This window comes from Pelodiscus sinensis, unplaced genomic scaffold (genome assembly GCF_049634645.1).
Source record: "Pelodiscus sinensis isolate JC-2024 unplaced genomic scaffold, ASM4963464v1 ctg110, whole genome shotgun sequence".
NCBI classification, from domain to species: Eukaryota; Metazoa; Chordata; order Testudines; family Trionychidae; genus Pelodiscus; species Pelodiscus sinensis.
The window spans coordinates 300,582-328,386 of record NW_027465850.1 but is presented as its reverse complement, the minus strand read 5'-3'; the positions used below and the strand labels follow the sequence as shown (position 1 = coordinate 328,386).

General features: G+C 71.7%; 2 protein-coding genes across 2 annotated transcripts; one reads left to right on the top strand and one right to left on the bottom strand.

Annotated features, from left to right (window-relative positions):
• Positions 1 to 324: 324 nt before the first annotated feature.
• LOC142823887 (voltage-gated inwardly rectifying potassium channel KCNH2-like) lies at positions 325 to 16,326 on the top strand (the record flags this gene model as incomplete). Its single annotated transcript, XM_075915611.1, is given in 14 exon segments — positions 325 to 392; positions 2,637 to 2,731; positions 2,734 to 2,760; positions 2,762 to 2,819; positions 2,822 to 2,838; positions 8,170 to 8,197; positions 8,200 to 8,421; positions 8,771 to 8,859; positions 8,861 to 8,965; positions 10,836 to 10,935; positions 11,542 to 11,745; positions 12,942 to 13,104; positions 14,390 to 14,556; positions 14,656 to 16,326. Coding segments are annotated over 14 exon segments (1,492 nt in total), but the record flags the coding sequence as incomplete, so codon positions are not given.
• Positions 16,327 to 16,505: 179 nt separating this feature from the next.
• Positions 16,506 to 24,909, bottom strand: AOC1 (amine oxidase copper containing 1). The gene is made up of 5 exons (XM_075915600.1): positions 24,752 to 24,909; positions 20,763 to 22,320; positions 18,879 to 19,167; positions 17,728 to 17,860; positions 16,506 to 16,891 (listed from the first exon to the last, which is right to left on the bottom strand). The coding sequence occupies exons 1-5, from the start codon at positions 24,848 to 24,850 to the stop codon at positions 16,625 to 16,627; spliced, it is 2,346 nt and encodes a 781-aa protein (XP_075771715.1). The 5' UTR covers positions 24,851 to 24,909; the 3' UTR covers positions 16,506 to 16,624.
• Positions 24,910 to 27,805: the final 2,896 nt, after the last annotated feature.

Genomic DNA, 27,805 nt, shown 5'->3' with positions numbered 1-27,805 from the left:
TATGATTCTATGATTCTATGATTCTCCATCTGCGTCATGCTGATTGGCTTGTGAGTGCGGGCCCGCCCCCCTCTGGCCCCCTGCCTCCCGCCCCCTGCCTCCCCCCCCCGGCCCCCTGCCTCCCCCCCCGGCCCCCTGCCTCCCCCCCCGGCCCCGCGCCTCCCATCTTCGGCAACGTCTCGCCCAACACCAACTCCGAGAAGATCTTCTCCATCTGCGTCATGCTGATTGGCTGTGAGTGCGGGCCCTCCCCCCCCGGCCCCTGCCTCTCCCCCCCCGGCCCCTGCTTCACCCCCCTGCCCCCCCCGGCCCCGCGCCTCCCAGCTTCGGCAATGTCTCGCCCAACACCAACTCCGAGAAGATCTTCTCCATCTGCATCATGCTGATTGGCTGTGAGTGCGGGCCCGCCCCCCCCGGCCCCTGCCTCCCCCCCCCCCGGCCTCCTGCCTCCCCCCCCGGCCCCCTGCCTCCTCCCCCCCGGCCCCGCGCCTCCCCCACCCCCCGACCCAGGGCCAATCATTTGTCACCTGGTCCCAGGAGGGGAGACTCTGACACGCTCCCCAGGGAGTCCTGCCTGGCCTCCCCCAGCACCCTCCCGCTACGTCACACCTGGCCCGCGCCTCCTGCGCCTGTTTCCTGCCCAGCCTGCACCTCTCGCACCCGCTTCCCCCACCCAGCCTGCACCGCCCACGCCCGGCCCCTGCCCCCCCGGAGCAGCCTCCACCAGTCAGCAGAGCAGGGGGGTTTCTTGAGTTTCCAGGACACCGCCCAGCACAGACGTGGGGTGCTCACAGGATTTGGGGCCCGTCACCCCGGGCCCTCAGCCCCAGCAACCTCAGTCTGTCTCCCTCCCCAGACAGCCCCTCCCCCGAGCACTCACTCCCCCAGTTCCCTGGCTGCCCCAACCCGTCTGCCGGGGGGCTCTGTCTGTGACCTAGGCAGCCCCCCGCCGGGCCGGGCCCACAGGCAGAGGCCAGCAGGGGTCGCCCACAGCCCAGGCACCACGCACGGGTGAGTCCGTGGGAATCGCACAGCCCAGTGCAGGGGGCCCGGTCCAGAGCCGACCCCCCCCCACGGCCCCGTGTTCCCTGCCCCCATCCCTGCTGGGACATGTCGGGGGATTCCCAGCTGCACCCCCATCCGCAGCCAGATGTGGAAGGGCTGTTGGGTCCCAGGGGCAGGGCGCAGCGTGGGGGGCGGTGGGAGCCCAGACACCCCGAGCCGGCGGCCTCCTTCCTCGGGCCCTGAGCCCCCCTTTCCTGCTCTCGGCCTGCTCGCTCCTCCCGCCTGCCTCCTTCGTCTTTCTGGGGGAAGAGTCCTTACGGTCTCAGGCTGCCCCCGGGGCTCTGGGCCCCACGGCCGGGGTGAGGCATCGGGACTTCCCACGCGCACAGCACGGCGTCACACCTGCCGGCCCGCGCCCGGCCCCCGTCTCCCCCGCCCGGCCCCCCGCCCGCCTCCCGCCCGCCTCCCACCCGGCCCCCGTCTCCCCCGCCTCCCCCGCCCGGCCCCCGCCCGCCTCCCGCCCCGCCTCCCACCCGGCCCCCGTCTCCCCCGCCCGGCCCCCGCCCGCCTCCCGCCCGCCTCCCACCCGGCCCCGTCTCCCCCGCCTCCCCGCCTGGCCCCCGCCCGCCTCCCGCCCGGCCCCCGCCTCCCCCGCCCAGCCCCCGCCCGCCTCCCGCCCGGCCCCCGTCTCCCCTGCCCCGGCCCCCGCCTGGCCCTGGCCCTCGCCTCCCGCCCGGTCCCCGTCTCCCACATCCGGCCCCCCCGCCCGGCCCTCGCCTCCCGCGCCGGCCCCCGTCTCCCACGCCCGGCCTTCACCTCCCCTGCCCAGCCCTGGCCCCCGCCTCCTGCACCCGCCTCCCGCGCCCAGCCCCCATCTCCCACGCCCAGCCCTGGCCCTCGCCTCCCACGCCCAGCCCCCGCCCGGCCCTCGCCTCCCGCGCCCGGCCCCCATCTCCCACGCCCGGCCTTCACCTCCCCTGCCCAGCCCTGGCCCCCACCTCCTGCACCCGCCTCCCGCGCCCAGCCCCATCTCCCACGCCCAGCCCTGGCCCTCGCCTCCCACGCCCAGCCCCCGCCCGGCCCTCGCCTCCCGCGCCCAGCCTTCACCTCCCCTGCCCAGCCCTGGCCCCCACCTCCTGCACCCGCCTCCCGCGCCCAGCCCCCATCTCCCACGCCCAGCCCTGGCCCTCGCCTCCCACGCCCGGCCTTCGCCTCCTCTGCCCAGCCCCGGCCCTCGCCTCCCGCGCCCGCCTCCTGCACCTGGCCCCCGTCTCCCACGCCCAGCCCTGGCCCTCGCCTCCTGCTCCCAGCCCCCACCTGGCCTTCGCCTCCTCTGCCCAGCCCTGGCCCTCATCTCCCACACCCGGCCCCCAGCCGGCCCCGGCCCTCGCCTCCTGCACCCGGCCCTCGTCTCCCACACCTGCCTCCCACGCTCGTGCCTCCCATTCCTGCCTGTGTCTCCCACGCTTGTCCCCTGCCCGCCCTGTTCCTGTCTCTCACCTGGCCACTTCCTGCCCCAGCACATAGGCCCAGAGCCGTGTGTGTGTGTGTGTGTGCGCGTGTGGGGGGGCCGTGTGCTGGGAGCTGTGTGTGGGGGGGGGCCGTGTGCTCACTGCAGCCTCTGCCCCCAGCCCTCATGTACGCCAGCATCTTCGGGAACGTCTCCGCCATCATCCAGCGCCTGTACTCGGGCACCGCGCGCTACCACACCCAGATGCTGCGCGTTTCCGCGAGTTCATCCGCTTCCACCAGATCCCCCAACCCGCTGCGCCAGCGCCTGGAGGAGTATTTCCAGCACGCCTGGTCCTACACCAACGCATCGACATGAACGCGGTGAGCCCGCCCCTCGACGGCCCCGCCCCCCTGCGAGGCGCCCCCTGGACTGCCCCGCCTCCCTGGATGGCCCCGCCCCCTGGACGGCCCCGCCCCTCCCGCGAGGCGCCCCCTGGACTGCCCCGCCCCCCTGGACGGCCCCGCCCCCTGGACGGCCCCGCCCCCCTGCGAGGCGCCCCCTGGACGGCCCCGCCCCCCTGGACTGCCCCGCCCCCCTGGACTGCCCCGCCCCCCTGCGAGGCGCCCCTGGACTGGACGGCCCCGCCCCCCTGGACTGCCCCGCCCCCCTGGACGGCTCCGCCCCTCCCGTGAGGTGCCCCCTGGACTGCCCCGCCCCCCTGCACTGCCCCGCCCCTCCCACGAGGCGCCCCCTGGACTGCCCCGCCCCCCTCGACGGCCCCGCCCCCCCGCGAGGCGCCCCCTGGACTGGACTGCCCCGCCCCCCTGGACTGCCCCGCCCCCCTGGGACTGCCCCACCCCTCCCGCGAGGCGCCCCCTCTGGACTGGACTGCCCCACCCCTCTGGACTGCCCCGCCCCCCTAGATGGCTCCGCCCCTCCCGTGAGGCGCCCCCTGGACTGCCCCGCCCCCCTCAACGGACCTGCCCCCCCTTAACCAGCCCCGCCCCTGACCCCATTGACGGGCCCCCACCTCTCCTGTGCGGCGCCCTCTCGACCGGCCCCCGCCTCTGCCCCCCGTTGACAGGTCCCACCCCTCCTGTGCGGCGCCCTCTCGACTGCGCCGCCCCCCTCGACCGCCCCCGCCCCCATCTACCCTCGACAGGCCTCACCCCTCCCGCGCAGCGCCACTGCCCCCACCCCCATCCACGGGCCCCACTCCTCCTGTGCGGCACCCCCTCAACCGCCCCACCCCTGCCCCCCATTGACGGGCCCCGCCTCTCCCGTGCAGCGCCACCTCGACTGCCCCGTCCCCTCGACTGCCCTCGCCCCCACCCCCCATTGACGGGCCCCACCCCTCCCCTGCCGGTGGTCTGGGCAGGGCTGAGAGGCTCCGATCAGGGCAAGTTGCTCAGAGCCAGGGCGACCGAGAGCCCAGGCCTGGGGTCCCCCCCGTATGGCACCGAACCAGCCCCACCGACCCCTCAGCTGCCCCTGGCCAGCACAGAGCCCCCAGCAAATCCCCTCAGACACCCCAGTGCTCCCTGTGCCCCCAGCCCCCCTTACACAGGGGAGAGGTTATAACCCATCCCCCACCTCCCCTCAGACACCCCAGTGCTCCCTGTGACCCCCAGCCCCCCTGTGACGGCGCGTTGGGGGTTCCCCGTCTCCTGCACCCCGAAATGGCCCAAACAGACTGCACCAGCCAGTGGAATTGAGGGTGGTTTATTGCTCCTCCAGCACAGCGCAGCACAGATGTAATCTGGTTACAGGAACTGGGCTAGGATGCCTCAGGCCCCCTTGAGATGGGGGAGACTGGGCCCCCTAAACTCCAGCCCCTTCCCCTAGGCTCTCCTCCATGCTCTTCCACAGTCTAACTAAATTCCCCTCCAGCCCTGCCCCCGCAGTCAGGGCAGCATTCCACCTTCCTTTGTTCCTCTCCATGGGGGGTGTCTGGCCACTGGTTCAACCAGTTTGGCCTTATCTCTGCTAGCCAGGTTTTCCCTGCTGGGTCTTGCTCCAGACAGCAGGGGTCACCACAGCCCAGCAAGTACCCCCACTACGTCACAGTTCTCCCCCCTCCGAGAGCGAACTGAGCAGGGTCACTCCGCTCGTGACCTAGGGAAGTTCGGGTCCTCTGCGTGGGAACCCGCCCCGGGGGACATGGGTGCTCCCCTTGACTCGGGCCGGCCGTGGCGAGGCCCCACATGAGCTGGCTTCCCTCTGTCCACTCGCCGCCCCGCTCCAGGGCGACTGGCGCAGGCCTGTCCTCGGGGGTCACACCCACCCTTCCGCTGGCCTTGATCTCTGGCCAGGGTCTCTCGGGCCGGGGCCATGAGCCCAGTGAGCCTTCTCTGGACAGCCAGGGCGGCTTCCACCCCCGATGCTCCATCCAGGGAGGACTTCCCCTCCCATAGCTCTCTCAGCAAGCCCAGAGGGTCTCTATCTGGGGTAGAGACCCCCAAGCCGCTTTCCTCCTGTCTTGGGCCTTCCCGCCCCTCTGGCAGGAGTCACAGGACCGGCAGTACCGCTGCACGGCTGTAAAGATTCCCGGCCAATAGAAGTGCTGGAGCAGCTTCAGCCGGTGCTCCGGATCCCCGGTGGCCCCCAACGGGGACATCGTGGGCCAAATACAGCAGCTTGAGGCGATACTTTCGGGGGACGACCAGCTGCCGCTGGACACCCCATGCCCTCGCCTTCCTGGGGGGGGAGCCACTCACGGAACAGGAGCCCACGCTCCCGCAGGAATCTCTCCTGGCCACCTCTCCCCCGGGGCTGAGCTGCATGGAGGCCAGCCTGGTCCCTCAGCCTCTGCAAGGAGGGGTCTGCCTGCACCTCAGCCTGGAATTCAGCTGCTGAGGCAGGGATCGGGATCTGTCCCCCACCTCTGCCTAGGTCCGGAGTCCCAGCCTGGCTGGACCCCGTGTCCACTGGGATGGGACCCTGAGGACGCTGCCAGGAGTCCTTCCCTGGACCCACGTTGTCGGCCCCCCGCTGGCTCTGGCTCCGGGTAGGGACTAGAGCCTGCTGGGATCCATGGGGCCACTCCTCTAGGTCATTCCCCATCAGCACCTCGGTGGGCAAGTGCGGGTGCACCCCCACTTCCTTGAGGCCCTCCTTGGCCCCCCATTTCAGATGCACCCTGGCTACAGGCACCTTAAACGGGGACCCGTCTATGCCCTTCAGGGTCAGCTGCGCGTGGGGTAGTATCCGCTCCGGGGCCACTATGTCGGATCGGGCCAGAGTCACCTCCGCCCCCGTGTCCCAGAAGCCCGTCACCTTCCTACCATCCACCTCCAGGGGTATGAGGCACTCGCTCCGCAGGGGCCGTCCTGCCCCCACCCGGTACACGGAGAAATCCGCCTCCTGAGAATCAGACCTCCCAGGGGAGGTGCACTGAGCATCCTTCCCCTCTCTCTGAGCTGAGGTTTGCCTGCCAGCCCCTGCCTCTGGGGCAGCCTGCCCTTCCTCCCGCCCCAGCCAGTTAACCCTGGAAAGTCCCCGGTCCCGGGACCTGGTGCACTGAGCCCTCTTGTGGCCTTTTTGCCCACAGCGCTGGCAAGTTAGGCTTTGGGCTGTCTCTGTCCAGGCCCTGGCTGGTTCTCTGGGGCGCAGACGACCTGTTCCTTGGTCTCGCCCCGTAGTTGACTCCCTCCGTCGCTCAGCCGAGATCCGGTCTCTGCGCGGTTCCCTTTCTCTCCGGGACTCCCGTTCACACCCGGACCGGCTCTCCGTGAACTCATCCGCCAGCCTCCCGGCCTCCTGGGGGTTCTCTGGTCTCCGGTCCTTGAGCCACAGCCTCAGTTTGGGTGGGCACGCTTCATAGAACTGCTCCATCATGACCAGCTTGAGCAGCTCCTCTGCGGTCTGGGCTCCGACTCCAGACACCCACTTGCGGCAGTATTGCGCCAGGCGGGAGGCCAGGTCCACATAGGTCTCCCGTGGCCCTTTCTGTACCCCCCGGAACTTCTTCCTGTACATCTCGGGGGTCAGCCCGAACTTGTGCAGCAGGGCCTCCTTGACTCGGTTGTAATCCCCGGGCTGTAGGTCCTCCAGCTGACTGAGCACTCCGGCCGCCTCCTGGCTCAGTGCGGGGATGAGCTCCTGCAGCCAGTCAGCTGGGGGAACCCGTTGCAGTCCACAGGCCCTCTCAAAGGCACTGAGGAACCCGTCTATGTCACCCATGTCCTTCAATTGGGCCACCACGGGCCTCTCCAAGCATCTGGCAGTCCTGGGACCCTGGGGCCCATCCGCACTTGGCGCAGCCGGTGCCCCGCCGGTTCTCCGCTCTGCCATGGCCAGCTCATGCTGCCGCTGCCTCTCTCGATCTTGGCGATCCCTCTCTCGGTCCTCTACTTCCAATTCCTTGATCCGCAGCTGGATCTCCAGCCGCCGCAGCTCTGCTTGGCTGGCCCCTGCCCTAGATGGGCTGCAGCTTGCAGGCCTCCTGGGGGAAGCTGTCTCATCTCTCCTGTGGGTTCCAGCGCTCCTCCCCCTCTCTGAGCCTGACACACTCTCAGGGGGGGTCTGGCTGCTTCCCCTGGGGACAAGATCCTGGCCCTGTGGCTGGTCGTTCTCTTCTAGCTGAGCAATCAGCTGGGCCTTGGTTGCTTTCTGCACAGGCAAGCCCCTCTCTCTGCACAGCCCCACCAGCTCTGCCTTCAAGAGTCGGGCGTAGGCCATCTGCCCGCTGGGCCCCTCGGTGCAGACTCACCAGTCTAGTGCTGCAGCGCCCCACGATTCCCAGGAACCGCTTCGCTCTGCCTCAAGCATGCCTGGCTCCAGGGCTCTTGCTTCTACTGCGCCTTGTCGCTCGCCGCTGGAAGCTTCATCCACGGGGTGCCGTGGATCCCACTTCTGACACCAGTGTGACGGCGCGTTGGGGGTTCCCCGTCTCCTGCACCCCGAAATGGCACAAACAGACTGCACCAGCCAGTGGAATTGAGGGTGGTTTATTGCTCCTCCAGCACAGCGCAGCACAGATGTAATCTGGTTACAGGAACTGGGCTAGGATGCCTCAGGCCCCCTTGAGATGGGGGAGACTGGGCCCCTAAACTCCAGCCCCTTCCCCTAGGCTCTCCTCCATGCTCTTCCACAGTCTAACTAAATTCCCCTCCAGCCCTGCCCCCGCAATCAGGGCAGCATTCCACCTTCCTTTGTTCCTCTCCATGGGGGGTGTCTGGCCACTGGTTCAACCAGTTTGGCCTTATCTCTGCCTAGCCAGGTTTTCCCTGCTGGGTCTTGCTCCAGACAGCAGGGGTCACCACATCCCAGCAAGTACCCCCACTACGTCACACCCCCTCACACAGGGGAGAGGTTATAACCCATCCCCCACCTCCCCTCAGACACCCCAGTGCTCCCTGCACCCCCAGCCCCCCTCACACAGGGGAGAGGTTATAACCCATCCCCCACCTCCCCTCAGACACCCCAGTGCTCCCTGTGCCCCCCAGTCCCCCTTACACAGGGGAGAGGTTATAACCCATCCCCACCTCCCACTCAGACACCCCAGTGCTCCCTGTGCCCCCCCAGTCCCCCTTACACAGGGGAGAGGTTATAACCCATCCCCCACCTCCCCTCAGACCCCCAGTGCTCCCTGTGCCCCCCGCCCGCCCCGCAGGCCACACCGGCCCCCCTGCGCCCCCCTGACGTCCCCGCCCACCCCGCAGGCCACGCCGGCCCCCCTGCGCCCCCCTGACCCCCCGCCCGCCCCGCAGGTGCTGAAGGGCTTCCCCGAGTGCCTGCAGCCGACATCTGCCTGCACCTGAACCGCACCCTGCTCCAGAGCTGCCGGCCGTTCCAGGGCGCCAGCAAGGGCTGCCTGCGGGCCCTGGCTATGAAGTTCAAGACCACGCACGCCCCGCCCGGCGACACGCTGGTGCACGCCGGCGACGTCCTCACCGCCCTCTACTTCATCTCCCGCGGCTCCATCGAGGTCCTGCGCCGCGACGCCGTGGTGGCCATCCTCGGTGAGGGGCGGGCCTCGGGGGGGCTCTTCGGGGAGGGGCGGGGCCCTCGGGGGGCTCTTCGGGGAGGGGCGGGGCCTCGGGGGGGCTCTCGGGGAGGGGCCTCGGGGGGGAGGGCTCTTCGGGGAGGGGCGGGGCCTCGGGGGGGAGGGCTCTTTGAGGAGGGGGCGGGGCCTTGGGGGGGCTATCTTTGGTGAGCGGAGGTGGGGGGTTTCTCTCATGCCACCCCCTAGCACGGATCCCAGCCCCGTGCCCAGAGGAACCAACATCCCAGCCCTTGTCTGGGCTCCTCTGCGCTACCCCCCAGCACCCTGCCCCCCCCTCGCCCCCGCTGAGCCGCTGGCGGTTCCAGGCAAGAACGACGTCTTCGGGGAGCCGCTGAACCTGTACGCGCGGCCGGGCAAGTCCAACGCCGACGTGCGGGCTCTGACCTACTGCGACCCTGCACAAGATCCAGCGGGAGGAGCTGCTGGAGGTGCTGGACATGTACCCCGAGTTCTCCGACCGCTTCTGGGCCAGCCTGGAGATCACCTTCAACCTGCGCGACGTGAGCCGCCGGGGGGGCTGGGCCGGGCTCCGGGTGCAGGGAGCTGGGGAGGGGTGGGCTCCGGGTGCCAGGAGCTCAAAGGGAGGAGGGGCTGGCCGGCCTTCAGTGCAGGGAGCTGGGCGCTGGGGGGGCTGGGCTGGGCTCCGGGTGCAAGGAGCTGGGGGGGCGGGGGTGGGGACCGGGCTCCGGGTGAAGGTAGCTGGGGGGCGGGGACGGGCTCTGGGTGCAGGGAGCTGGGGGGCGGGGGTGGGACCGGGCTCCGGGTGCAGGGAGCTGGAGGGGGGTGGGCTCCGGGTGCAGGGAGCTGGGGGGCGGGGGTGGGACCGGGCTCCGGGTGCAGGGAGCTGGGGGGGGGGTGGGCTCCGGGTGCAGGGAGCTGGGGGGCGGGGGTGGGACCGGGCTCCGGGTGCAGGGAGCTGGGGGCGGGTGGGCTCTGGGTGCAGGGAGCTGGAGGGGGGTGGGCTCCGGGTGTAGGGAGCTGGAGGGGGGTGGGCTCCGAGTGCAGGGAGCTGGGGGGCGGGGGTGGGACCCGTGCTCCGGGTGCAGGGAGCTGGGGGGGGGTGGGCTCCGGGTGCAGGGAGCAGGGGGGCTGGGGACGGGCTCTGGGTGCAGGGAGCTGGGGGGGGGGCTCCGGGTGCAGGGAGCTGGAGGGGGGTGGGCTCCGGGTGTAGGGAGCTGGGGGGGGGTGGGCTCCGGGTGTAGGGAGCTGGGGGGCGGGGACGGGCTCTGGGTGCAGGGAGCTGGGGGGCGGGGACGGGCTCTGGGTGCAGGGAGCTGGGGGGCAGGGACGGGCTCTGGGTGCAGGGGAGCTGGGGGGGGGTGGGCTCCGGGTGTAGGGAGCTGGGGGGCGGGGACGGGCTCCGGGTGCAGGGAGCTGGGGGGCGGGGACGGGCTCCGGGTGCAGGGAGCTGGGGGGCGGGGACGGGCTCTGGGTGCAGGGAGCTGGGGGGGGGGGCGCCACTGGGCGTCTTTGACCCAGGATAAGCTGCTGGGAAAGGGGCCATCGCAGCCCGGCCCAGCCCGCAGAGCCCTGTCCGGCCGGGCCAGGGACCAGGCAGCCCCACGCGGCTCCTTCCACCCGGCCGCTCCTGGGGACGGGGGGTGAAGGCAGCGCCCCAGGGCAGGGGCCCCCCCCACGCCCAGGCGGCTAGTCAGTGGGGTGGTTAGTGAGGTAGCTGGTTGCAATCGTCCAAAGGTCCCGACCCCCCCCCCGCGTGCAGAGGGGCCAGAACAAGGGCCCCCCCCCCCCCGGTCTCTGGTGACACGCCAGGCGCTGGCCGGCCTGCGAGCCCGGCTGGGAGCCCTGGGGGGTTCCGGGGGCTCGGCTGGGGGCTCTGGGGGGCTCGGCTGGGGGCCTGGGGGGTTCCGGGGGCTCGGCTGGGGGCCCTGGGGGGTTCCGGGGGCTCGGCTGGGGGCCCTGGGGGGTTCCGGGGGGCTCGGCTGGGGCCCTGGGGGGTTCCGGGGGCTCGGCTGGGGGCCCTGGGGGGCTCGGCTGGGGGCCCTGGGGGGTTCAGGGGGCTCAGCTGGGGGCCCTGGGGGGTTCCGGGGCTCGGCTGGGGCCCTGGGGGGTTCCGGGGGGCTCGGCTGGGGGCCCTGGGGGCTCGGCTGGGGGGCCCTGGGGGGTTCCGGGGGCTCGGCTGGGGGCCCTGGGGGCCCTGGGGGGCTCGGCTGGGGGCCCTGGGGGGTTCCGGGGGCTCGGCTGGGGCCCTGGGGGGTTCCGGGGGCTCGGCTGGGGCCCTGGGGGGCTCTGTGCTCTCCAGACGTTGTGGGGCGTTTGAGTCCCTCCCCCACAATCCATCTGCCTGGTGACTGGGTCCCAGGCCAGACCCCCCTCCCCCCGCCCAGCTCACAGGGTCTGCCCCCCTTGCAGACTAACATGATCCCCGGCTCCCCCGGCAGCACCGAGCTGGACGGCGGCTTCAACCGGCTGCGGCGCCGCAAGCTGTCCTTCCGCCGCCGCACGGACACGGGTGAGTGGGGGCTCCACCCCCCCAAGGCACCGGCCCCTCCCCCTCGCTGGCTCCACCCCCCCAGGCACCGGCCCCTCCCCCTCGCTGGCTCCACCCCCCCAGGCACCGGCCCCTCCCCCTCGCTGGCTCTACCCCCCCCCAGGCACCGGCCCCTCCCCCTCGCTGGCTCCACCCCTCCAAGGCACCGGCCCCTCCCCCTCGCTGGCTCCACCCCCCCAGGCACCGGCCCCTCCCCCTCGCTGGCTCCACCCCCCCCAAGGCACCGGACCCTCCCCCTCGCTGGCTCCACCCCCCCCAGGCACCGGCCCCTCCCCCTCGCTGGCTCCACCCCCCCAAGGCACCGGCCCCTCCCCCTCACTGGCTCCACCCCCCCCAGGCACCGGCCCCTCCCCCTCGCTGGCTCCACCCCCCCCAAGGCACCGGACCCTCCCCCTCGCTGGCTCCACCCCCCCCAGGCACCGGCCCCTCCCCCTCGCTGGCTCCACCCCCCCAGGCACTGGCCCCTCCCCCTCGCTGGCTCCATTCCCCCCCCCCCCGGGCCCAGGGGGAGGCTCTGCCCGGTGCCCGCAGCCCCCCCAGCCCAGCGGGTCCCTTCTCTGCCCGCAGACGCGGCCCAGGCCGGGGAGCGGAGGAGCGGCCAGAGCCACGGGGCCCCGGGCAGCCGGCCCGAGTGGGGGGCCTCGAGCTCCGCCTCCAGCGAGGACGACGCCCCCGCGCCCAGCGCTGACCCCTGCCCGCCGGCCCCCTGCCCCGCCCACACGCTGCTGCTGGGCCAGAGCGGGGGGCCCTCCCCGGGCAGCCCCCTCTCAGGTGGGATGGCTTGTGGGGGGGGCCCGGGGGTAGGGCTGTGGGGGCAGATGTTGAGGAGGGGGCTCCGGGGAGGGTGGGGGCCGTGGGGTGCAGATTGACATCAGGGGGCTCTTGGGGTGGGGGTCGTGGGGGGGCTCTCGCGGTGGGGTCAGATGTCGGGTTCTCAGGGTGGGGGCTGTGGGGGGCAAGTGTCAAGGGGTGCTTGGTGGGGGGCAGGTGTCGGGGGGCCGGGGGGGACAGATGTCAGGAGGCTCTTGGGGGGCCGGGGGGGACAGATGTCGGAGGGCTCTCGGGGGGGGCCGTGGGGGGCAGGTATCAAGGGGCTCTCGGGGGGCCGTGGGGGGCAGATGTCGGGGCTCTCGGGGGGGGCTGTGGGGGGCAGGTATCAAGGAGCTCTCGGGGGGGCGTGGGGGGCAGATGTCGGGGCTCTCGGGGGGGCCGTGGGGGGCAGGTATCAAGGGGCTCTCGGGGGGCCTGTGGGGGGCAGGTATCAAGGGGCTCTCGGGGGGGCGTGGGGGGCAGATGTCAGGGGGCTCTCGGGGGGGGCCGTGGGGGGCAGGTATCAAGGGGCTCTCGGGGGGGGGCAGGTATCAAGGGGCTCTCGGGGGGACGTGGGGGGGCAGATGTCAGGGGGCTCTCGGGGGGGCCGTGGGGGGCAGGTATCAAGGGGCTCTCGGGGGGGCCGTGGGGGGCAGGTATCAAGGGGCTCTCGGGGGGCCGTGGGGGGCAGGTATCAAGGGGCTCTCGGGGGGCCGTGGGGAGCAGGTATCAAGGGGCTCTCGGGGGGGCGTGGGGGGCAGATGTCGGGGCTCTCGGGGGGGGATGTGGGGGGCAGGTATCAAGGGGCTCTCGGGGGGGTTGTGGGGGGCAGGTATCAAGGGGCTCTTGGGGGGGTTGTGGGGGGCAGGTATCAAGGGGCTCTCGGGGGGGGCTGTGGGGGGCAGGTATCAAGGGGCTCTCGGGGGCCCGGTCGGGGGGGGCAGATGTCGGGGCTGGGGGCCGTGGGGGGCAGATGTCGGGGCTCTCGGGGGGGGCTATGGGGGGCAGGTATCAAGGGGCTCTCGGGGGGGGGCATGGCAAGATGCCGGTCCCAGACTCAGGGGCCGGTGCCACTTGACGGCTGAGACCTGCCCCCCCCCCAGGCCTGCGCCCCCCCCCGGGGCACAGCTGCCCTGACCCGTCTCTCCCTCCCTCAGGGGCCTTCTCGGGGGTGTCCAACATCTTCAGCTTCTGGGGCGCGAGCCGGGGGCCGTACCACGAGCTGCCTCCTGGCCCTGCTCCGGCCCTGCCCCCCCGGGCCCACCGGCCCCGCTCCGAGGTGGAGAGCCGGCTGGACCAGCTGCAGCAGCAGCTCACTAGGTAGCAGCTGGGGCACCTGGGGGGCGGGGGAAGCCCTGGGGGCCGGTTGGGGCAAGGGGCATGGCAGGGCCCCGGGGAGGCTGCCCAGAGCCCCCCAGTCCCAGCCCCTCTTGCCGGCCAAGCCAGCACCCAGCCAGGGGCCGGCTCGCGAGGGGAGCTCTGTGTGCCGGGGGGGGGGGGGAGGAGGGCTAGTCTGTGGTGGGGCAGTGGGGGGGAACAGTCTATGCTGGGCCATGGGGCTGTGCAGGGGGGGTACAGTCAGTGCTGGGCTGGGCGGGGGAGGGGACAGTCTGTGCCGGGCTGTGTGTGGGGGGGGTACAGTCAGAGCTGGGCTGGGCGGGGGAGGGGACAGTCTGTGCTAGGGCTGTGGGTCTGGCAGGGGGGGACCAGTCTGTGCCGGGCTGTGTGTGGGGGGGGGGTACAGTCAGTGCCGGGCTGTGTGTGTGGGGGGGACAGTCAGTGCTGGGCTGGGCGGGTGAGGGGACAGTCTGTGCCGGGCTGTGTGTGGGGGGGGGGGTACAGTCAGTTCTGGGCTGGGCGGGTGAGGGGACAGTCTGTGCCAGCTGTGTGTGGGGGGTACAGTCTGTGCCGGGCTGTGTGTGGGGGGGGTACAGGTCAGTGCTGGGCTGGGCGGGGGAGGGGACAATCTGTGCCGGGCTGGGCGTGGGGGGTACAGTCAGTGCTGGGCTGGGCGTGGGGGGGTACAGTCAGTGCCGGGCTGGGCGGGGGGGGGGGGGTACAGTCAGTGCTGGGCTGGGCGGGGGAGCGGACAGTCTGTGCTAGGGCTGTGGGTCTGGCGGGGGGGACCAGTCTGTGCCAGGCTGTGTGTGGGGGGGTGACAGTCTGTGCTGGGCTGTGGGGGGGGTACAGTCAGTGCTGGGCTGGGCGGGGGAGGGGACAATCTGTGCTGGGCTGGGCGTGGGGGGGGTACAGTCAGTGCTGGGCTGGGCGGGGGAGCGGACAGTCTGTGCTAGGGCTGTGGGTCTGGCAGGGGGGACCAGTCTGTGCCAGGCTGTGTGTGTGGGGGTACAGTCTGTGCCAGGCTGTGTGTGGGGGGGTACAGTCAGTGCCGGGCCGTGTGTGGGGGGGTACAGTCTGTGCCGGGCTGTGTGTGGGGGGGGTACAGTCAGTGCCGGGCCGTGTGTGGGGGGGTACAGTCTGTGCCGGGCTGTGTGTGGGGGGGTACAGTCTGTGCCGGGCTGGGGGGAGGGGTACAGTCTGTGCCGGGCCGTGGGGCTGTGGGAGGTGCCCCAACCCCCCAGCTGCAGCCCCTCCTCTCCCGCAGGCTGGAGACCCGCATGGCTGCCGACGTGGGGGACCATCCTGCAGCTGCTGCAGCGGCAGGTGGGGCTGGTGCCGCCCGCCTACAGCGCCGTGTCCGCGTCGCCCCTGGGTCCCGAGTGCCCCCAGCCGCCCGGCCTGCCCCCCACCCCCCTCCAGCCCTGCCCCCAGGTGAGTCCCAGGCCCCTCGCCCCCACCCCCGGCCCTGTCCCCGGCGCGGGGCGTTTGCCGTTCGGCGACTTCCCCGACCCGCCTCTCGCCCGCCCGCAGGTCGCCAGCGATCCGGCGCCGTTCCAGTTCCAGCCGCCCCCCGTGGACCCGGCGCCACGCCGCCCCGGCGCCGCTCGCTCCCTGGCCCGCGGGCCCAGCCGCCGGACTCGCCCAGCCTGCAGAGACACTGCTCCGACCCGGGCAGCTAATCGGCCGGCCGGGGGCAGGGCTGAGCCCTGCCCCCGTGGACAACCGTGCTGCCCTGTGAGGGGGCCTGGCCCGCGCCAGCCCCGCCGGAGCCCCGGGCCCACGCTGCCGGGCCGTTAGCCGGCTAACGGCCCCAGGACCGGGCCGCCCGCGCCACGCCAGAGACTCGCCGGGCACGGCGCGGCCCCAGCACGTCACGGGCTGCTCCGCGCCCCAGAGACCCGGCCCCCACGGGTGCCCGGCGGGCGGCGAAAGGAGCGGAGCTCGCTGGGCACCCAGGTGTGACCTCCCCGCCTGGCCTGCGCGTGCGCTGCTGCCTGGCGTGTGTGCGCATGGGGGGTGTTCCCTGTGTGCATGTGTGTGCACATGTGTCGGGCCTGGTGAGTGTGTGTTGCACATACGTGTGCGGCCTCTTCTATGTGTGTGCGTGTGCGCGCGTACATACGTATGGGGCCTGTTCTGTTGTGTGTGTGTGTGTGTGCGCGCGCGCTCGTGTGCGTACATACCTGTGGGGCCTGTTCTGGGCGTGGGGGCCTGTTCCCTGTGTGTGGGCATGGGCGAGCGTTACCTGTGTGTTTCTGTGGGTGCATGATGGGGTGTTCCTTGTCTGTGTGTGTGTGTGTGTGTGCGGGGGTGTGCACGCATAGCTGTTCTGTGTGTGTGGGAGGCATCTGTGTGTCCGTGAGTGTATCAGAGTCTGTTCCATGCATGTGTCACTTGGGACTGTTCCTTGTGTGTGGCAGGGGGAGGCCTATTCCATGTGTGGAGGGAATTCCGTGTGTGTGTGTGAGTGTGTGTTGTGAGAGAGAGAGAGAGAGATATATGAGGGCCATTCCCTGTTGTGTGCAAATCCCGGGCTTCATTTGCAACTGCGGATGACCTACATTACCACCGCTAGTTCGAACTAGGGGGGTTGTGTAGACATAGCCTGTGTTTGTGGGTTGAGGTGTGTTCCTTTGTGTGTGTTGGGGGCCGTTCCTGGTGTGCGCTGGGGTGTGTATTCTGTGTGTTCCCTTTGTGTGTGTTGGGGTGTGTATTCTGTGTGTGGGTTGAGGTGTGTGTGTCGGGGGGTATATTTTGTGTATGCGCTGGGGCGTGTGTTCTGTGTGAGTGTGTGTGTCGGGGGTATATTCTGTGTGTGTGTGTGTGTGTGTGTGTGTCGGGGGGTATATTCTGTGTGTGCTGGGGCGTGTTTCTGTGTGTGTGTCAGGGGGTATATTGTGTGTGTGTGTGTGGGGGGGGGTATATTGTGTGTGTGTGCTGGGGCGTGTTCTGTGTGTGTGTGTGTGTGTGTCGGGGCCGTTCCCCGGTGTGCGCCCCTGGCCCTGAGCTCCCCCACGCCCTGCCGGGGGCTGCTCTGTCCCAGGTGCACCCCCATGCGGAGCAGAGGGCGAGGAACCCCCGACCCTGGGGGGACTCTCGCCAGCCCCCCCCCCAGCAGGCTCCATGTAGCATGTGTCGTCCTCACCGCGTGTAGCTGCTGCCAGCCCCGCATGGCGCCCAATAAACCAGCCACTGACGCCCCCTCGGTGTCTGCGCCGCCCGCTGGGGATCCACGGGGGGCTGACGGGCACAGAGAGGAATGATGCCCCGGACTCCCCCCCCCCCCCCCAGAGCTGGGCACAGAAGCCGGGGGAGGGGCAGGCTCCAGGAGAGCACACGCCCCCCCAGGTCAGACCCCCCCGACACAGCCCCACTGGAGATGCTGGTGGGCAAAGACTTGTATTTACTGGAGCCCCGCCCCCCCGTCCATGGCCGCCCCCGGGCAGGGCTCCGCCAGCAGGCGCCGCGGGGCCCCGGGGCAGGGCTGGGCCCCCCCGGCTCACTCCTGCCAGGTGCCGTTGTAGCTGAAGGGCTCGGCGGAGACGCAGGGCCCCGGGCTGGCGGGCGTCCAGCGCTGGATCTCGGGGCCAGCCGGGCCCCCGGGACGCACGATAACGGTGCCGAGCGACGCCAGCGACGGGTCCTCGTCGAAGAAGTTGAAGGGGCGCAGGAGGAAGCCGACAACGTTGCCCGGCGTGGCCGTGTTGGGCACGTCCTCGGCGTGCGGGATGTGCAGGAAGCCCACGGTCACCCAGGCCACCAGGTCCTGCCACGGGCCAGAGCCACGGTCATGGGGCCCGCTCCCATGGGCCCCGCCCTGCCCCAGGTCAGACCCCACAGCACAGCTCCCACGGCCCCCACCCTGCTCCCATGGGCCCCCTGCCCCCCTGCCCTGCCCCAGGTCAGACCCCCACAGCACAGCTCCCACGGGCACCCCCACCCTGCTCCATGGGCCCCTGCCCCCCTGCCCTGCCCCAGGTCAGACCCCCACAGCACAGCTCCCACGGGCCCCCCACCCTGCTCCCACGGGCCCCCTGCCCCCCCAGGTCAGACCCCCACAGCACAGCTCCCACGGCCCCCTGCCCCCCCAGGTCAGACCCCCACAGCACAGCTCCCACGGGCCCCCTGCCCCCCCAGGTCAGACCCTCACAGCACAGCTCCCACGGGCCCCCTGCCCCCCCAGGTCAGACCCCCCACAGCACAGCTCCCACGGGCCCCCCACCCTGCTCCCACGGGCCCCCTGCCCCCCCAGGTCAGACCCCCACAGCACAGCTCCCACGGCCCCCCCCACCCTGCTCCCATGGGCCCCCTGCCCCCCCAGGCCAGACCCCCACAGCACAGCTCCCATGGGCCCCCCACCCTGCTCCCATGGGCCCTCCACCCTGCTCCCATGGGCCCCCTGCCCCCCAGGTCAGACCCCCACAACACAGCCCACAGGACCCCCAGCTGCCCATCTCCAGCTTCCCCTGGTCTTGCCGCAAATGACAGTCACTGCGCGCCCCCCCCAACCCCCATCATGGCTCTGCCCCCACAGCCCTTCCTCCACAGTTACTTAACCCCCCCCCCCCCCCCCCGGGATCCAGCACTGCCCCCCCCCCACACCTGGTTCTCGATGTTCTCGTCGTTGCGGATGAAGCTCTCGAAGTCGACGGTCGGCTGCCAGGGGTCGTGCTGGGCGTAGAGGCTGCTGCTGGTGGCCTCCTTCTCGTGGTGCCGTGTCACCGCCAGCTGGTACCTGCCACGGGCCCCAGCCGGGCTCAGCGCCCAGTGGGACCCCGCCCCACAGCAAGGCCAGAGTGGGGGGCCTGGGACAGCACCCCAAGCCCCGCCCCTCATGCCCTGCCCCAAGCCCCGCCCCTCCAGCCCTGCTCCGCCCCCAAGCCCCGCCCCTCCAGCCCCGCCCCTCCAGCCCTGCCCCAAGCCCCGCCCCGCCCCCAAGCCCCCGCCCCTCCAGCCATGCCCCGCCTCCTCCAGACTGCTCCGCCCCCTCATGCATCCATTGCTACCCTCCCCCCAGGCTCCCTCCCTGAGTGACGGGGGGAGGGGAGGGGGCAGTGCTGGCAGCAGGAGCAGAGCAACCTGGGGCCCAGCCGGTTGCTGCTGGCTCCAGCCCCGCCCCCCCGGCACATTTCTCCCCCCCCCCCCGACCGGGCCCAGCCCCCCCCCCCGTCCCTCCTTACCGGGCCCGGCCCCCCCCCCGCCTGCCCCCCCCTTACCGGGCCCGGCACAACCCCCCCTTACCGGGCCCGGCCCCCCCCCGCCTGTCCCCCCCTTACCGGGCCCCCCCCGCCTGTCCCCCTCTTACCGGGCCCCCCCCCCCGGCACAACCCCCCCGCCTGTCCCCCCTTACCTGGCCCCCCCCGCCTGCCCCTCCTTACCTGGCCCCCCCCGCCTGTCCCCCCTTACCGGGCCCCCCCGCCTGTCCCCCCTTACCGGGCCCGGGCCCCCCCCCCGCCTGTCCCCCCTTACCCGGGCCCCCCCGCCTGTCCCCCCTTACCGGGCCCGGGCCCCCCCCCCGCCTGTCCCCCCTTACCGGGCCCCCCCGCCTGTCCCCCCTTACCGGGCCCGGGCCCCCCCCCGCCTGTCCCCCCTTACCGGGCCCCCCCGCCTGTCCCCCCCTTACCGGGCCCGGGCCCCCCCCCGCCTGCCCCCCCTTGCCGGGCCCCCCCCCTTACCGGGCCCGGGGCCCCCCCCGCCTGCCCCCCTTACCGGGGCCCCCCCCCTTGCCGGGCCCCCCCGCCTGCCCCCCTTACCGGGCCCAGGCCACGCCCGGCTCCTCGGCCCATCCGCGGGGCAGCAGGCGGCCGGGCTGCGAGCGGGGCTGGACGCGGTAGGCGCGCGGGTGGCCCCAGCGGTTGCGGCGGCCCGGGCTGTAGAGCAGCAGGTAGCGGGGCAGGGCGGCGCCCGCGGGGAAGGCGGCCTGGCGCTCGGTGCGGTGCTGCCGCCGCTCCAGCCGGGGCTGCACCAGCCGCTCGCCCGCGCTCCAGGGGCTGGAGATGTTCTCGAGACGCGCCTCCAGGCTCTCCACGCTGTTCCCCGTGCCTGGGGGCGGCGGGGCGTCAGGGGGCGCAGGGACCCCCCCTCCCCGGGGCCCCCCTTCCCTCCCTGGGGCCCCCGGGACCCCCTTCCCTCCCTGGGACCCCTCTTCCCTCCCTGGGACCCCCGGGACCCCCTTCCCTCCCTGGGACCCCTCTTCCCTCCCTGGGACCCCCGGGACCCCCTTCCCTCCCTGGGACCCCCCCGGGACCCTGTTCCCTCCCTGGGACCCCCTTGGGACCCCCTTCCCTCCCGGGATCCCCTGTCCCTCCCTGGGACCCCCCCGGACCTCCATTCCCCCCCGGGACCCCTCTTCCCTCCCTGGGGCCCCCTTGGAACCCCCCTTCCCTCCCGGGACCCCCCTGTCCCTCCCTGGGACCCCCCGGACCTCCATTCCCCCCAGGACCCCCCTTCCCTCCCTGGGGCCCCCTTGGGACCTCCTTCCCTCCTGGGACCCCCTGTCCCTCCCCTGGGACCCCCCCGGACCTCCATTCCCCCCCGGGACCCCTCTTCCCTCCCTGGGGCCCCCTTGGGACCCCCTTCCCTCCCGGGACCCCCTGTCCCTCCCTGGGACCCCCCCGGACCTCCATTCCCCCCAGGACCCCCCTTCCCTCCCTGGGGCCCCCTTGGGACCCCCTTCCCTCCTGGGACCCCCTGTCCCTCCCTGGGACCCCCCGGACCTCCATTCCCCCCCCCGAGACCCCCCCTTCCCTCCCTGGGGCCCCCGGGACCCCCTGTCCCTCCCTGGGACCCCCTTCCCTCCCTGGGACCCCCGGGACCCCCCTTCCCTCCCCGGGACCCCTCTTCCCTCCCCGGGACCCCTCTTCCCTCCCTGGGACCCCCCCCAGGACCCCCCTGTCCCTCCCTGGGCCCCCCTTCCCTCCCTGGGACCCCCCCGGGACCCCCGTCCCTCCCTGGGACCCCCTTCCCTCCCTGGGACCCCCGGGACCCCCTGTCCCTGCCTGGGACCCCCCTCCCTCCCTGGGACCCCCGGAGGGGGGAGGGGCCGGCTCGGAGGGTGGGCGGGGCAAGGGGAGGCAGGGGAGAGGCTGAGGAAGGGGCCAGCTCGGGGGTGCTGGGGGCGGGGGAGGGGCCGGCTCGGAGGAGGGCGGGGGCGGGGGAGGGGCCGGCTCGGAGGGTGGGCGGAGGCGGCGGAGGGGTCGGCTCGAGGGTGGGCGGGGCCGGGGGAGGCAGGGGAGGGGCCAGCTCGGGGGTGGGCGGGGCCGGGGGAGGAGGGGAGGGGCCTGCTCGAGGGTGGGCGGGGCCGGGGGAGGAGGGGAGGGGCCTGCTCGGGGGTGGGCGGGGCCGGGGGAGGAGGGGAGGGGCCTGCTCGGGGGTGGGCGGGGCCGGGGGAGGAGGGGAGGGGCCGGCTCGGGGGTGGGCGGGGCCGGGGGAGGAGGGGAGGGGCCTGCTCGGGGGTGGGCGGGGCCGGGGGAGGAGGGGAGGGGCCGGCTCGGGGGTGGGCGGGGCCGGGGGAGGAGGGGAGGGGCCGGCTCGGGGTGGGCGGGGCCGGGGGAGGAGGGGAGGGGCCTGCTCGGGGGTGGGCGGGGCCTGCTCGGGGGTAGGCGGGGCCAGCTCGGGGGGTGGGCGGAGGCACGCACCGGCCACGTCGAGGTCCACCTTGTAGTGCACCAGGTGGGTGTGCAGGTTGCCCAGCAGGTGGTGGTGCAGGCGGGAGCCGTAGCGCAGGCCCTGGGGCGTGTAGAAGGAGGCGTGCACGTAGCCGGTGGCGTGCACCTTGGCCTCCAGGACGCCGTTGGGGTAGAGCAGCACGTCCCAGATGTAGTCGTAGTTGTAGACGGTGGCGGTCGTGCGCAGCACCAGCGCCTGCCCCTCCAGGCCGCCGTAGAAGCGGTAGCCGCCCCGGAAGTCGCTGTCGAAGTGGCGCCGCAGGGGCACGCCGGTGGGCAGCTCGAAGAGGCAGAGGGCGCGGGGGTAGCGCACCGGCCCCGGCGCGTCGTACAGGTGGTGCGCGTCCAGGAAGGTGGCCACCTCGGGGCAGTCGACGCCGCGCGCCAGCTCGTGGGCCATGGCGCCCATGCCCCAGGCGGCGTCGATGTACTTGGTCTGCATGGCGGCCGGCGTGCTGCCCCCGTAGAAGGCCACGGCCTCCTGCACGCTCAGCTCGTAGGCCAGCCGCTCGCCGTTGAAGCGCAGGTCGAAGAGCTGCAGGCCGGCCGAGGAGCGCAGCCGCAGCGCCAGGCGCCAGCCCCCGTACTCCACCAGGTTGCCCTGCACCCGGTAGTGCCGGCCCTGCGGCTCGCACACCTTGGCCCCGTGCACGTCCGTGCGGGTGCCCGTGCTGAAGTGCCCCCGGGGCAGGTAGGTGGAGAAGAGGGGCCCGAGGCCGGGGGCGGGGGGGTGCAGCCAGGCCACGGCCAGCTCCCCACGCTCGTAGCGCCGGGCCAGCTCGTGGGCGCTGGCGAAGTACTGCCCGTTGTACCACAGCTGCTGCAGCGCCCAGCGGGCCGGGTGGCGGGAGCGGTGCTCCAGCAGCAGCTCCAGCCCCACGGGGTGCAGGTAGTGGCCCTCCACGGCGCGCTGCAGCATGAGCCAGGAGCGGCGCTGCCCCGGGCCCAGCCCCCGCGGCGCCACGTCCGTGAAGGTCAGGCAGTGCTGGCTGCAGTTGTGGTACCAGAACCCGGTGGTGTCGCGCAGCAGGCGGTACAGCGGCTCCGTCACCTCCACCACCTTGCGGTGCAGCAGCTGGTACTCCAGCTGGGTCATGGGCCGGGCGGTGAAGGGGATGGGCCGCCCCCCCTTGTAGGCCAGGGGCCGGTAGTAGCTGGGCCGGGGCAGGGGCCCCACCACGAGCTCGGTGACGTTGGGCTCGGCCTGCCCCCCGAAGAAGATGACGGCGCGGGCCTGGCGCGGCGGGCGCGGGCCTCCTCCATCCAGGAACTGCAGGGCCTGGCGCTTCCGGGGCACCTGCAGCTCCACCAGGAAGAGGCTGTTGCTGGCCAGCGAGTCCCCGTGCCCGGCCACCAGCCCCAGCTCCGGCCGGCTCAGCAGGAAGCTCCGCACGGCCCGCAGCTCCGCCGGGCTCAGGTCGGCAAAGATCGAGGCCTCCAGCTGGGGCGTGGGGCTGGCGCGGGCCAGGACGCCAAGCGCCGCCACCAGCCAGGCGAGGGTCTGCGGCCACATGCTTCGGCTGGGAACCTGCGCACCCAGAAGAGCTGGTCAGAGGCGGCAGGAGCCGAGACCAGCCTGGCCCCGTCCCGCCCAGCCCAGCCCAGCCAGCTGCAGCAGCCCCACGAGAGGAGGAAGGGGACCCTGGACACAGGCTGCCACTCTGAAGGGGGAGGTGCTGGCAGCAGCCTCAGTGGGCAGGCGACCCGGGGATGCCGCCCTGCACTCGTGCGGTAGTCCCAGCAGCTCAGCCACCCTGCCCCATAGGCTGGGGCACCTTGCCCTGCGGCCCTGCAAGTGCCTGCTCACCCCCAGGCGCAGGAGCCAGGCCGGTTCCAGGCCTGCGGGGAGCAGAAAGAGGCTGGGTTAGCTGGGACTCATGGGAGTCAGGAGGTGGCTGGGTAAGCTGGGGGCACATGGGGTTAGCTGGGGGCAGGCGGGAGCCGGCTGGATTAGCTGGGACACACAGGAGCCAGGAGCTGGCTGGGTTAGCGGGAGCCAGCTGGGTTAGCTGTGGGCAGCTGGGAGCCGGGAGCCAGCTGGGTTAGCTGTGGGCAGCTGGGAGCCGGGAGCTGGCTGGGTTAGCTGGGGGAACCCGGGAGCTGGGAGCTGGCTGGGTTAGCTGGGGGCACCTGGGAGCTGGGAGCTGGCTGGGTTAGCTGGGGGGAGCTGGGAGCCGGCTGGGTTAGCTGGGGGGAGCTGGGAGCCGGCTGGGTTAGCTGGGGGGAGCTGGGAGCCGGGAGCTGGGAGCTGGCTGGGTTAGCTGGGGGAACCCGGGAGCTGGGAGCTGGCTGGGTTAGCTGGGGGAACCCGGGAGCTGGGAGCTGGCTGGGTTAGCTGGGGGGAGCTGGGAGCCGGGAGCTGGGAGCTGGCTGGGTTAGCTGGGGGAACCCGGGAGCTGGGAGCTGGGAGCTGGCTGGGTTAGCTGGGGGAACCCGGGAGCTGGGAGCTGGCTGGGTTAGCTGGGGGGAGCCGGGAGCTGGGAGCCGGGAGCTGGCTGGGTTAGCTGGGGGAACCCGGGAGCTGGGAGCTGGGAGCTGGCTGGGTTAGCTGGGGGGAGCCGGGAGCTGGGAGCCGGGAGCTGGCTGGGTTAGCTGGGGGGAGCCGGGAGCTGGGAGCTGGGAGCTGGCTGGGTTAGCTGGGGGGAGCCGGGAGCTGGGAGCCGGCTGGGTTAGCTGGGGGGAGCCGGGAACTGGGAGCTGGGAGCTGGCTGGGTTAGCTGGGGGGAGCCGGGAGCTGGGAGCCGGCTGGGTTAGCTGGGGGAACCCGGGAGCTGGGAGCTGGGAGCCGGCTGGGTTAGCTGGGGGAACCCGGGAGCTGGGAGCTGGGAGCCGGCTGGGTTAGCTGGGGGAACCCGGGAGCTGGGAGCTGGGAGCCGGCTGGGTTAGCTGGGGGAACCCGGGAGCTGGGAGCCGGCTGGGTTAGCTGGGGGAACCCGGGAGCTGGGAGCCGGCTGGGTTAGCTGGGGGAACCCGGGAGCTGGGAGCTGGCTGGGTTAGCTGGGGGGAGCCGGGAGCTGGGAGCCGGCTGGGTTAGCTGGGGGAACCCGGGAGCTGGGAGCTGGGAGCCGGCTGGGTTAGCTGGGGGAACCCGGGAGCTGGGAGCCGGCTGGGTTAGCTGGGGGGAGCCGGGAACTGGGAGCTGGCTGGGTTAGCTGGGGGGAGCCGGGAGCTGGGAGCTGGCTGGGTTAGCTGGGGGAACCCGGGAGCTGGGAGCTGGGAGCCGGCTGGGTTAGCTGGGGGGAGCCGGGAGCTGGGAGCTGGGAGCTGGCTGGGTTAGCTGGGGGAACCCGGGAGCTGGGAGCTGGGAGCCGGCTGGGTTAGCTGGGGGAACCCGGGAGCTGGGAGCTGGGAGCTGGCTGGGTTAGCTGGGGGAACCCGGGAGCTGGGAGCTGGGAGCCGGCTGGGTTAGCTGGGGGAACCCGGGAGCTGGGAGCTGGCTGGGTTAGCTGGGGGAACCCGGGAGCTGGGAGCTGGGAGCCGGCTGGGTTAGCTGGGGGGAGCCGGGAGCTGGGAGCCGGCTGGGTTAGCTGGGGGAACCCGGGAGCTGGGAGCCGGCTGGGTTAGCTGGGGGCAGGCAGGGGCCGTGCGAGTGGAAGGGATGTTTGGTGCTTGGGGCCCTCGCGCTGGGACTCGTGTGGAGCCTGTGGCCAGGCCCGTGACCCCGGCTCCCTTTTGGCTGCTCTCGTGCTAGGCAGCCACTTCCCAGCGTGGCGCCCGCCCCGCCCGCCCTCGGGGGCTCTTCGCGTTGGGCCCCCAGGCTGAATTTCAGCCTGTTCCCCTCACACCAGCCGCCCGAGCCCGGCAAGTCGCCCACCCAAGTGCCGGGGGGGAGGGGAGACCCATTAAGGTCCCTGCAGCTCTGGGCTCCCCCCCAGTCACCCCTCCACTCCCCATCCCCGTGCGCCCCCTGCCCCCCGCCGACCTCATCCCTGTGCCCCTCTGACCAGCCGAGTGCTCACCTGCGGCCCCTGCCCGGCTCTGGCTCTGGCCACCGCTCCGGCTGCCCTGTGCCTCGCCCCGCCCACACCCGCCCCCCGAGTGGGGCCCCAGGACGCCATTGGCTGGCAGGGGGGCGGCTCCTGGCCCGGGGCTCGAGCTGGGGGGGCCAGGCCCCCAAGGGAGCAGCAGCGCAGGCGGCTCAGAGGCAGCAGGTGGGAGACACGTGCCCCAGGCTGCTGAGAGCCCTGCCCCCCCCTACCCCCCCACCCCCTTTGCTCCCAGGGTGCCACCTGCCCCCCCGTGCCCCTCGGGGTGGGGGCCCCTCTAGGCCATGACCCCGGACAGCAGAGCTCTTGCACCTGCCCCCCCGCCCCCACTTGGCCAGGCCCTGCCCCCCCTTCCCCTGCCCCCACTTGCCCGCCCGGGGGGCACCACTGGGCGCCCTCCCCTGGAGCCTGCAGGGTGCAGCAAACAGCCGGGGGGGGGGGGGCGGTTCTGGGCAGCCCTGGGGGAGGGGCTGGCTGGGCACACCAGTGCTGCGTGCTCCCCCCCCCCCACCCAGCGGGGCCCCTCCCCCGGCCCCTGCCGGGTTAATGGGAAACCCGCCGGAGCCAGGCAGCGAGTCCGGCCTGGGCGCTGCCCCTCCCCAGAGCGGCCGGCGAGGGGGGGCCCTGCCCAGCTCGTCTGACCCTCGAGCAAACTCCAGGGCCACCCGCACCGCAGCAAACAGGCCCAGAGCCTGCTGGGGGAGGGGGCGATCCTCCCTGGGGCTTGGCCCTGCCCCACACCGCACCAGGCCCAGCCCCACATCACAGCAGAGCCAGCCCCTCACCATACCAGCCCAGCCCCACACCACACCGCAGCAGAGCCAGCCCCTCACCATACCAGCCTAGCCCCACACCAGGCCCTGCCCCACACCAGGCCCAGCCCCACACCGCACCAGGCCCTGCCCCACACCAGGCCCAGCCCCACACCGTACCGTCCCAAGGGGGCTGAGGCGCTCTGGCCCTGACTCCTGTACCCACGTCCCGTCTGCGCTGGGCTGTACCCGGAGGAGCGACGACCCCCCTGTTCTACCGGCCGGCGGGGCCTGGTCTGGCTGCTCCGGGTGCAGGGCCGGGGTCCCCGACACGTCGTCTCTCAGCTTCCTGGGCACAAGGTGTCGCCTGATTGAACCTCCCACCCAGGCGCAGGTTGCGGGGAGCCTGGCCAGTGTGGACGTGCCGGGTCGCAGCAGAGTCACCCAGAGCTCCCATGCCAGCCGGGCACCAGTGCAGTGCCCAGGGAAACTGAGGCACATTCAGGGTTCCTACGGGGCAGCACAGGACAGTAGAAACCACACACAGCATCACAAAGCGAACAGCGACCATCCCCCCGCCTCGCGCCTGCGCATGGGGCCGTCCTGTCGCACAGCGGGGAGCCGGCTGCGGGCGACGGTCGCCAGGATTGGCCAGTTCTGTGGGGTGGGGGGGGTCGGGTGGCCACTGGGCCCAGCCCTGGCCTGCCAGTGTCACCCACGGCAACCTCGGCCTTGCATTGGCTAGTCGCTTCCTGGCGTCTTCCCTGTGTCTGTGTGTGTCCGTCTGTGTTTGTGTGTCTTTCTGCGTGACGCTGTGTGTGTGTCTGTGTGTGTCCGTCTGTGTTTGTGTGTCTTTCTGCGTGATACTGCGTGTGTGTCTGTCTGTGTCTGTCTGTGTTTGTGTGTCTTTCTGTGTGACGCTGTGTGTGCGTGTCCGTGTGTGTCCGTCTGTGTTTGTGTGTCTTTCTGCGTGATGCTGTGTGTGCGTGTCTGTGTGTGTCCGTCTGTGTTTGTGTGTCTTTCTGCGTGACGCTGTGTGCGTGTCCGTGTGTGTCCGTCTGTGTTTGTGTGTCTTTCTGCGTGATGCTGTGTGTGTGTGTCTGTGTGTGTCCGTCTGTGTTTGTGTGTCTTTCTGTGTGACGCTGTGTGTGCGTGTCTGTGTGTGTCCGTCTGTGTTTGTGTGTCTTTCTGCGTGACGCTGTGTGTGTGTCTCTGTGTGTGTCCGTCTGTGTTTGTGTGTCTTTCTGCGTGACGCTGTGTGTCTGTCTGTGTGTGTCCGTCTGTGTTTGTGTGTCTTTCTGCGTGATGCTGCGTGTGTGTCTGTGTGTGTCTGTCTGTGTTTGTGTGTCTTTCTGTGTGACGCTGTGTGTGCGTGTCCGTGTGTGTCCGTCTGTGTTTGTGTGTCTTTCTGCGTGACGCTGTGTGCGTGTCCGTGTGTGTCCGTCTGTGTTTGTGTGTCTTTCTGCGTGATGCTGTGTGTGTGTCTCTGTGTGTGTCCGTCTGTGTTTGTGTGTCTTTCTGTGTGTGCGTGTCTGTGTGTGTCCGTCTGTGTTTGTGTGTCTTTCTGCGTGACGCTGTGTGTGTGTCTCTGTGTGTGTCCGTCTGTGTTTGTGTGTCTTTCTGTGTGACGCTGTGTGTGTCTCTGTGTGTGTACGTCTGTGTTTGTGTGTCTTTCTGCGTGACGCTGTGTGTGTGTGTCTGTGTGTGTTTGTGTGTCCTTCTGAGTGATGCTGTGTGTGTCCGTCCGTCTGTTTGTGTGTCTTTCTGCGTGACGCTGTGTGTGTGTCTCTATGTGTGTCCGTCTGTGTTTGTGTGTCTTTCTGTGTGACGCTGTGTGTCTCTGTGTGTGTCCGTCTGTGTTTGTGTGTCTTTCTGTGTGACGCTGTGTGTGTCTCTGTGTGTGTGTGTCTGTGTTTGTGTGTCTTTCTGCGTGACGCTGTGTGTGCGTGTCTGTGTGTGTCCGTCTGTGTTTGTGTGTCTTTCTGTGAGACGCTGTGTGTGTCTCTGTGTCCGTCTGTGTTTGTGTGTCTTTCTGCGTGACGCTGTGTGTGCGTGTCTGTGTGTGTCCGTCTGTGTTTGTGTGTCTTTCTGCGTGACACTGTGTGTGTGTCTCTGTGTGTGTGTCCGTCTGTGTTTGTGTGTCATTCTGCGTGACGCTGTGTGTGTGTCTCTGTGTGTGTCCGTCTGTGTTTGTGTGTCTTTCTGCGTGACACTGTGTGTGTGTCTCTGTGTGTGTGTCCGTCTGTGTTTGTGTGTCATTCTGCGTGACGCTGTG

Bases quoted from the DNA above. Each gene is read 5' to 3' on its own strand.
- AOC1 (XM_075915600.1), bottom strand. From the start codon at position 24,850: ATGGCGTCCTGGGGCCCCACTCGGGGGGCGGGTGTGGGCGGGGCGAGG. The intron at 22,321-24,751 runs GTGAGCACTCGG...CTGGGTGCGCAG, and splicing joins GAGCCGGGCAGGGGCCGCAG to GTTCCCAGCCGAAGCATGTG. The intron at 19,168-20,762 runs GTGCGTGCCTCC...CGCCGCCCCCAG, and splicing joins GGTGGACCTCGACGTGGCCG to GCACGGGGAACAGCGTGGAG.